The sequence below is a fragment of the Nannobrachium achirus genome, assembly GCF_963921795.1.
Source record: "Nannobrachium achirus genome assembly, chromosome: 22".
In the NCBI taxonomy this organism is placed as follows: Eukaryota; Metazoa; Chordata; class Actinopteri; order Myctophiformes; family Myctophidae; genus Nannobrachium; species Nannobrachium achirus.
In genome coordinates this window covers 16145187-16155553 of record NC_137829.1, presented here as the reverse complement: position 1 = coordinate 16155553, position 10367 = coordinate 16145187, and the positions used below count along the sequence as shown (strand labels likewise).

The window sequence follows — 10367 nt, the reverse complement described above, 5'->3', positions numbered from 1 at the left end:
GGGGTCCCTGGAACTCAATATTTTGAGATGGGGGTCCGTGGCCAGGGTGTGGCTCTCCATTTCGACATGTCGCCACTCCGAAATTGACTTCTTATTGTCGGAGTGGCGACACTTCCATAGAGGTTAAGTCTAGGGTTAGAGATAGGGTTAGTGTCGGAATGGAGACATGACGGAAAGGAGACATGTCGGAGTGGCGGGGTGTCACCCCGTGGCCAAATACATGAAAAGGTTTGAGCTAACAAATATATTCAAAGACTTCATGATTTAAAAAAAAATAGCAGATCTACAAGCTTGCAGCACGGCACTCAGTGACACGCTGTGAGCTTGTATATCTGCTAAGTTAAAGCATAAAAGAATGCGTAATAATGCGTTCCCGGTCTAAATGGGTTAACCAAAGAGCAAAGTGTTTTCCTGGTTTTGGAACCAAAAGGTCCTGGGGTTCCAGGTTCACGTGGAGAGAGGAGGCCCTTTGTAGGTCAAACCCAATATGGTCGCCTGGACATTTACAGCTGGGACTCGTCAGGCCATTATCCCCTAACAATGCCCCCGAGAGAGGGACTTATTTGAGCCCATTAGGCCGGCCAGAGCGGGCCCTCCCCTCCTTCATTAGAGAGAGCTTTTTAACCAAGACATAAACCCACAGAAAATACAAAAAAAAACACGTCAGACAATGAGCACACAGAGAGGTGACCGGGGAGGGGGCCGGGCAAGAGGAGGGGCTTGTGGTTGGGGGGATATGGGCAGCAGATTGATGGCAGTGGTGAAGTAATCAGATTTCCTTTTTTTACTCGAGTAAAAGTGTCAATATGTTACAAGTAAAAATAAATGTGTTGGACTATAATTATTGATCATCCACCACATAAACCCTATATAATTCGTCCGGTATTAGAACATAGCTGATCTACAACAAGCTTAGCTCATTGTGTCACATGGCGACTTGGTGAGCTTGTAGATCGAGTTTTTATAATAACTAAATCATCATAAATAAAGTGGAATAAAAAAAAGTGCGACATTTTGCCTCTGAGATGTGGTGGAATAGAAGTATATAACGTATGAAAAATGGAAATAATCAAGTCAAGTTTAAAAGTAGGCCTACAGTACATCAAAAATGACTTGAGTACAGTACTCGAGTACCTAGTAGCCTACATAGTTATACTTTCCGCCCCTGATTGGCAGCAGTGGTGTAAAGTAACTATAGTAAGTACATTTACTCAAGTACTTATGAGGTATTTACTATTTTTACTTTGCTGGAGTATACTTTTCAGTAGACTACTTTTACTTTCTACTCCAGAGGCAAACATTGTACTTCTAATTATTTGAAAACTTTAGTTACTGTAGATTTAGATTATTATTACAAAACATTAACTATTTTAGCCCTAAATACATTTCAGCTATGAAAGGATTTTATTTTATGTATGTTAGGCCTATACATTTTGGATAATGACTACTTTCTGCTTTTGGAACTTTAAGTACATTTTGAAACCGATACTTTTGTACTTTATTCAAGTCAATTTGGAATTATTTAAGTATTTCTACATTGCAATATCAATACTTTTACTTAAGTAAAGAATGTGAGTACTTTTCCCAGCATTGATTGGCGGGTGGATGGAACGTGGGTTAGAGCAGAACAGTGAGCTTACAGCTCCCTAATGACTGTGTTTCTGTCTCCTTGGCCTGAAAGGGACTTTCAGAATGTTTCTCTTTCTGCTGGCGCTGCTGGCACAATGGGAGGCCAGGCCAGCTTCAAGCACGACTAGTTCTGCCCATTAGGAGCAAGACATGCCTTCGCCTTGGTTTTCTCCACACCATTGGTTCTCAAAGTGGGGTCCGGGGACCCCCAGGGGTCCTTTTTGTTCCCCAGCAAAAGTAGATTATATATTTTCTTTCTCTTAAATTTTTGATCCCACAATTTTGTAACCCATTTTTCACCCGGTGTCAATTGTCTAATCATGTAATCCTGGGCGCTACACTCCCTCTGCCAACCTGGGGAGACTTCCTTCTATGCATCAGGAGTCCAAGTCGCTTCTTTTCACCTGACAGGGAGGAGTTTCCCCGGTTGGACGTAGCACGTGGAAGGAACACGTTATTCCAACCAGTTCCTTTCCCCTCCATCAAGCCAGGGGGAGGCAGTATAGAGACCAGGATTACTGCATGTTTTTTTTTGTGCGGGTGAGGGTACCTATACCCTAGGAGACACAGGGAGAACATGCAAACTCCACAAAGAAAGGCCCTTTCACCAACCCCACCTAGGGTATGGGCACTGATGACGTGGAGGAGAGAACACGCCCCCAGCACCCACAGTTAGAGCAGTGGTGGCTGAGTGGTTAGTGTCCACACCTAGGACTCCGGAGGCAGTGTCCACACCTAGGACTCCGGAGGCCCCAGAGGTCGCAGGTACGATTCCCCACTCCAGCTACCACTGCTCCCCTTCCCCCTTGTGCTCCTTGTGGGCATCACTGGGTTGAGTTCAGCTGGGTCAAAGCTGATAAAAAAAGCAAGCTGGGTTGGGCTGCGACATCTGAATTTTTTTCATTAGGTATTCATTAATTAATCAGCTTCCCCGGCAGGAATCGTACCCACAACCTTCTGGCTGTGAGGTGACAGCACTACCGACTGTGTGCCTGCAGTAGTGTATAATGTTAACGATTTAGTTCCAGCGAGTCATCGACCAAGCCACTGCCTTCATCTCAGCCTGTTATGGCATACAAAAGAGCAGGGTCATGTCACACACTGGCTACTGCTGGAGGAAAGGACATACATTTGCTTCAGATCTAGATGCACTACTACCAACAAATCATGTCGATGGCCATCTTCCACCAGCATGGGACCCAGAGTAGTTTGGATGCAAAAAGACCCTACCAATCTCCCTGAAGATTAAATTTGACCCAGATGACATTTGGGAAATTATAGTGTGGGTAAGAGTGAAAGTCTGTGTAACTAAAGTACACTAGTCCTTACCCGTTCAAAGATATGAGCTCTGAAATGATGTGCAGTGTGTGGGTTATGGGATGTGCACTGTGCACACAGTATATGAGGGATGGAAAGTAACTTTAACTGGTGCTTGCATGATAATATGTAGGAGCATCAATGTAAGAAATACCCGTTTCGTTTAATGGCTACAGAGATACTGTGTACCGATCTGCATGATTTTGGACAAAATCATGCAAATCGGACCCCCCCCGTTTGAGGAGAAACGCTGTGACAGACAGACACTCAGACACTCAGACAGACAGACAGACACTCACTCAGACATTCCGAAAATTATATGTTAGATGGTTTGCCATGCACAATGTTCTGTTGGTGGTTTAGTGTAGAATGCTCACGATTTGGTGTAGAATGTTCACAATAGCACTGAAAGCATTAATTCATAGCAAAGGAGATGTTGTATAGGCTACATGACCGCTTCCAAATAAGCATATTACAAAACCTAAACATTGTAGAGAAATGTGATGCATTTGCATTGATTATTGTAGTCTACTTTATAGAATGTGGGTGTTTTAAGCATGAAGGGGTTAATAGACTAAATTAAAAAGAAATCTGAAATCACATACATTGATGGATAGACTTTCATGGATAAACATTATAGGAAGCAAATGTAATGCATTTAGATCAGGTATTTTGCATGAAATACCATAAAATTCTATTTCGGGTGGAGTTTTAGTGTTTTGGGCATTAAAAAATAACAGCGCGTGTTTCTTTTTCTTTCTTTCTTTTTTCTTTTTTTCTCAATAGGCTATAGCCTATTTTCAAATGGGGGTACGGTAAGTGCATAGGCCATTCATTACTTCAACAGGGGGTCAGGGACCCCTAGGGGTTCCTCAGAGTTACTACAGGGGGTCCTCCAAATCTTTGTGTGACAGAAACTTTTTTCTCCTTTTTTATATTAACCACTTGAACCCTAATGTCCATATTCTGAGAACTTTAGCCAAAAATAGCAGATCTACAAGCTCACAACGCCTCATGTTGCGAGGCGTTGTGAGCTTGTAGATCGGCTATTTTCGGCAAAGAGCTTTGGTGTAGAGGGGAAAAAGAGCAGACTAAGTACAGAGTGAAAGGTAAAGTTTATTAAGTATTGATGGTTCACGTGGTTAAATATCTGAAAACACACACTGACATGAATCTAAAATACACTGATGATTGTGCTGTCAAACAATTAAACTATTATGGAATGGGAATCTATGATAAGATTGTGGGGGTCCCTGCTTCATCCCTCTCTCTAAAGGGGTCCTTAGCCTGAAAACGTTGAAGAACCCTCCTTTAACTAATTAACATTTTATTTTATTTATTTATTCTTTTTTTGAGAGCCGACTGAGTGTCATGATCATCCGCATTTTGACTTGGCTGACGCATGGAACATTTATGCGGTGCTCCTCCGTTTCTTCAGGATGACATTTGCAGTGACACACCTGCTACAAAAAAATGACATATTATTTGTAAACAGAATAAAAGGTGAGTGAGTCGCGATTTGTTTTGAACTACTTATTGAACTATGCATTTTTTTTTATCAGAGGATATTATCGTCAGAAATAGACGTCTGATTGCTCACTTCTAAGTGAGTAAAAGATGTGTGTCGTGGCTGAAATGACATTTTGTTTCAAGGATGGGACAGTGAGGCTAACGTTAGCATAGCCGCTAACTAGCCTGCTGATATCAGCTGGTGTCAGGTGTCGTTATCAGCTTCTGCTCTGAGTCTGATATTATTATTAGTATTATTATTATTATTAGTAGTAGTAATATTATTGGATACATACAGGAAGAGTGGACACATAAACAGTACCTAAATGTAAAATTTGCAATTCTTACCCCAAACAATTTAAAGGAAGAGAGAGAGAGAGAGAGAGAGAGAGAGAGAGAGAGAAAGAAATAAGAAAGTAATAATAATAATACAAATGCAAATGGAAAATGGTCTGAAGTAATGTAGTACGGTACATGATTTATGTCATTAGCAGACTTCAATTTAAGTTTCTTGTTCATTCCCATAATGACTGGCTATCCAGAGGTTTTGTGTCAATTTGTAGCAGTTGTTGAAACTGAAATATATTAGGCCTTAGATGTCACATATTCAAGCATGTTCAATTTATTATATAAATAAATTAAAAAATAGATTCTCAATTATTCGATTAACCTACATGAGCAATATGAAATAGTGGTTCTTCTAAACATGGGTGATGGGTCATATCTTTGGTTAGTTGTCCAGACCTGTGCTGTGGGGTTCTGTTCTGTCACAAAGTGTGTCATGGAAGCTGCCTCTGCATGTGTCATTAGTGAGTCAAGGCCACTGATATATGATGATGATGATGAGAGGGTGCTGGATCAGTCATGAATCATCACATACTCATGTCATGGCAGCAGTCAGAGCTGCAGCTATCTTCTAATTGTTCTATTGATTATTTGTTTAATAAAATAATGGAGAAGCATGTTTGTATATATTTTTAAATAGATGGCAACACAATACATCAAAATGTTACTAAATCGATTAATCTGATGATGAAACACTTAATGAGATATTTCACTTTAGATCTACTTTGGATTTTGTGTGCAACCCAGTTTTTAAGTTGCTTGATTCAGTAGTATTTGATATTATCCATTTTATTTTATCTTCAAACTATTTTAACCATTCATGGAAACACATGTCCTTGGTTCTCGTGTCTGATATTGTCCTTCTAATGCAGGAAGGAGCCGTGTTTTTTTCAATTACTTTTTTCATTTATTTCGTATATGTTTAGGGATTAATAATAATATAATAAACAAAAAAAGTAATTGAAAAAACACGACCCCCTCATGTATTAGATAAGATTAGGAGGACCACATCAGTCACCAGAACCAAGGACGACGTGTGTTTTCAATTAATCTAGCATGGTTAAAATCTAGTTTGAAGTTACAATGGGTTTGTATAGGAAGGGGCCGTGTCTGATAAAATGAATATCAAATATCTAAATACTGAATCAAGCAACTGTCTGGTGTTACACACAAAAGCCTGAGTAGACGATAAAATGACCCCAAACATGTTTGAAAGTGAAATATCCCTTTAAGCCCTATTTTATACTTTGCCGTACAAAATTGGGATCATACATTACTTCCCTGGCTGACTAATAATCAGCCAGCGATTAGTAATCTGTGTGGGTTCACGCACGCACGCACGCACGCACGCACACACACACACACACACACACACACACACACACACACACACACACACACTTTTTATGCCGAGTCTTCATAGTTGATGAGCTCTCACTTTTCACTATGTTGATTTTATTTGTCATAACTTGTCTTCTATGATAGTATAATGTTATTATCCAGTATGACATGGCTCTGACTGATCCTTGCTCCTGTCACTGTCTGCAATGTCAAGGGCTATAGAAATATAACCACTGAAGCCCTATAGATACTCAGTCGTATGACAGTTTGTGAAAATAGCCGATCCACAAACCCACAACGCGTTGCCACGCATGCATTTTGGGAGCTTACGGATCGTCTATTTTCCCTATTTCTGACCTTTTTATGCCAGCTTTTTGCCAATTGTTGACAATTTGATCTACAGTATAATGACATGCCCAAAGTAAGTATGTCAGGAGTGGTTACTGGTTAATAGGGATGGGACGATAAGCGATATTATAGTTTATCGTGATTTTAAAAAAAAACTGTCTTTCACCACTCTCCACAATAATCGTATCGTGGAGATCTAATTTATCGTGAAATCGTCCTCCGTCATGCATTTGGATCAATTCACCTTTTATTTGCCGAGCTGCATATCTGGTACCACTTAAACCCTCTATAATCGGTAAAACAGACTTGTAAATAGCGTACTTGAAATACTTGATACTAGTGTTACAGTGTTACATTTTTCACTCTCTAGCAAATTTCTTTGCCAAAAAAATTGCAGATCTACAAGCTCACAACGTGTCATGTTTTGCAATTTGGCAAATGTTCTGCCCCAGGATAATGGATGTTGGGGATATTTAGATTATCGTGATAATATTGTAAATCGCAATTTCTTTGGTCACAATAATCGTTCGTGATATGAAATTTTCATATCGTCGCATCCCTAGTGGTTAACAACACGTACACGGGCATTTGGTGCCCCCCAAACTCATTTCCTTACCCTGACACATGCACAAACGCACGGCAAAATCACTGACAGTAAAATGCTGCGTGGGGATTGGCTGGTGGTGATGTCATGGCCTCTAAATAATTTATGTGTGTGGAGGAAAGTGGAAGTCCCTGCTGGACTGTGGGACGAGAGAGGGAAATCAATACCAGAGAGAGAGAGAGAGGGGGAGAGAGAGGGAGAGAATGAGATATATAGAGAGAGAGAGAGTTGGCAAGGGCAGACGCTGCATCATAATGTAGGGAGAGAGACGGTGTTGCCATGTCCTCTTATTATAGGAAACTTTGGGCTTGTTTTTCTTTGAAGGTGCTTGTAAATATTGGGCGTTGCGTTTTTGGGGGGCTTGTTTCTAAAGGCAGCGTGTCGATATTGCGACGTAGCATTTGTTCGACGCCCCATTATTTCGACGCTGGCAAATGCTAACCTGGTGAAATGCTAACCTGCCGACGCTGGTGAATGCTAACCTTGGTGAATGTTAACCACTGACTATGCCTAAACCTAACCCTAACCTCAGTAAAACTATGCCTAAACCTAACCCTAACACTTAGTCAAACTAATGGCACGTAGAAATATCGAGATTTACCCGTTTCTAAAGTGTAGTTGGTTGCTTCCTATGTTGTTTAGTGGTTCTCAATGGACCCCCAAATTAATTTAGTATTTGACCCCCCCCATCTGACGGGCCAGGGGACCCCCATTCAAGATGTGTAGTGTTAAAAATGTTCAACAATATTCTTCGACGTGCTGTGAGCCTGTGGATCGCCTGTTTTCAAATAGCCAATGGAGATAGATTTCAAAGTGCTCAAATGGCCTACAGTCGCTTCCTTTGGGCAAAATCTGGCAACACTAAGATAGTGAGAGAGTAGGGAAGTGAGCACATGGATGGATGGATGGATGGATGGATGATGGTGTGAGTGGTGTGAACTCCACCCATGCCGCTGGCTGGGTGCTTCCCCCATGCAGCGCAGCAGCTCCATGCTAGCTGATGACTATCATCTGTCATACCAACTGAGCAGGGAGAGATGCTACTGTACGCTGCTGCCTTCCTGGCCATACATGAGGCTCTAAAGCTAAACTAAAATGACTATGGACACATACTACTACTACTACTACCGTAGGTGTAGGCAGGTAGGTTTTTAGACTGTTTATTTGTTTAGCGATTCAGGGTAGGCTTAAGTTCACCCAGCCAACTTACTGCTGTATTTTTCTTCACATACAGTAAGTACTGTACTGTATATGAGATGCTGTCACTTTGTAAATCAGTGAGAGCATGATACTGTATTTATCAGTGTTTCTCAAATGGGGGTACGCAGGGGGGTACGTGAGAGAAAGTGGACAATGCAAGGATTTTGCCATTATATTTAATGTTAAACTTTGACATGTCAAGTTGCTCAAAATTACATAAAACATCTGAAATTACATCACTTACATGTGTTTACTATGTAATGTTATATTTATTCAAATAGGTTTGCTATCATAGCATTATGTGATACTGTATAAATGAATGAATGAATGAATTTGGTGATAAAAGTAACGAGCATGTCAGCACTTCCATAGTACCATAATAACATACACAATATCACAGAAGATGAAAACACAATATTAAGCTATGGTTTTGTTTTGCAGTTTTCTAAGCAAATGTCATAGTTGGGCAAAGGGCGTACTTCGGATTCAGAAGAAATATAAAGGGGGTACAGAAGACAGAAGTTTGAGAACCACTGGCACTGATACGTATACCACGCCCCATTTGATGATGTGATGTATTGTTTAGTTGCGGTGTCCCTTGACAGACCTTTCTGTTCTCTCTCCGTGTCTCTCTCTCTCTCTCTCTCTCTCTCTCTCTCTCTCTCTCTGGTTATTAGAGTGAAGCCACAAACGGTATCAAGGTGACAACATCGGTGCCATTGGAGCACGAGACAAGTGTCTGAACTGGGCTAGCTGATCCTTAATATCGACTCCCCGTCTTTCACCACTTTACCCAAGTTCAGCTTCCCTCGCTGTGTTCTGGAGCCAACCGCCCGTGTATTTAGTAGAGCAATTGTTCTGCCTAAATCGGTGTCATTTCTGGCAGTGTTTCTGGCAACCCGCCGCTGAAGTGTGTCACGTTTTGGCTTAAGTCCCCCAACAACGGCATTCCCCCGCAACTAGCAGCGCTTCTCCCTGGATGAGAGCCCTGACTTGAGGGGAAGAGCAGCCAGAGGGCCGGCCTCCCTTTGGACTGCAGACCACTGCTGCTCACAGTTCCTGGTCTCGGTTGGATTTATCAACAATCACTCAGGCTCTTCACTGGATTCAGGCAGGTCAGTAAGGGGAGCTACATTACTTATAGTCATACGTTATAGTCAAGAGCTACAGTCCTATCCCCATCTTTTTGCTTTTTGCCACCAGAGGGAACAAAAGGGACATCTGAATGCCGCTATGTGGGATTCTGGACTCTACCTGTGAATCCGTCTGGCAGTAAAGACTTCCAGCCCGGCCCCGGGAGAAACCCCAGCTCGGCCCCAGTCATGGAGGGTCTCGAGGGGCTCGACGTCGTGGGTGACATAAGTCCCGCCTTGGAGGCCACAGAGGACTTCATCCACTGCCTGGGCGGCAGTCCGGACGCGGGCCACAACAAGGGGGACGTGCAGCCATCCAGGCAGCCCAAGAAGCAGCTGCAGGAGGCGTCCAATGTGGCCCTGGGGAAGCTGAGCTCCAGCGGCGTGTGGGGCCTGCTGGCCAGGGAGCAGCCCGAGGTGGGACCCCTGGGCCTGGCCTGGGCTGACCACCAGCCCCCCTCGGCCTTCACCGTGCTGGGGCTGGGCATGGGGGGCCTCCGCTACGGCAAGAGGAGCCGCGCACGTTCCACCAACGACCTGGCCGCCCACACCAAGGTAGGGGTGGGCGATATGGTGATGCATATCGTTGAGACGATACAATGTCTCCACGATATGCCTTTTCAGAGATATCGTATATATTGTGATACAATGAGGGGGAGCATTATAAAATAAATCCTGTTTAATTGTTAATACAGAGATTCATTGCAGAATTAATTTAAACCTGCATTTTGGTCTAAATCGGTAGTTCTCAAACTTTAACATTTCAAGGTCTCCCCTTAACTCTGACAGTATACAAATGAAACCAAATGTACCCTTACGGGTCCATTTGGTTTAATCTGTATACCTTCAGCGTTACATACTTGTAAGGTCAATTTAGACCTCCCAAAAGGAACCCAGAGAGTCCCTGGACCCCACTTTGAGGACCACTTGTCTAAATGGTC

At 42.5% G+C, this 10367-nt stretch overlaps 1 protein-coding gene across 1 annotated transcript in view; it reads left to right on the top strand.

Moving 5' to 3' along the window:
* Window positions 1-9245: 9245 nt before the first annotated feature.
* The window catches only part of plekhm3 (pleckstrin homology domain containing, family M, member 3), a gene marked incomplete at its 3' end in the record, with an annotated part of 76852 nt that continues 75730 nt past the window's right edge, over window positions 9246-10367 (top strand). Inside the window, exons 1-2 of the mRNA XM_080752713.1 lie at window positions 9246-9408; window positions 9497-9981. Coding sequence (XP_080608839.1) covers window positions 9616-9981 — 366 coding nt within the window. The 5' untranslated portion in view covers window positions 9246-9408; window positions 9497-9615. The remainder of the gene's footprint in view (window positions 9409-9496; window positions 9982-10367) is intronic.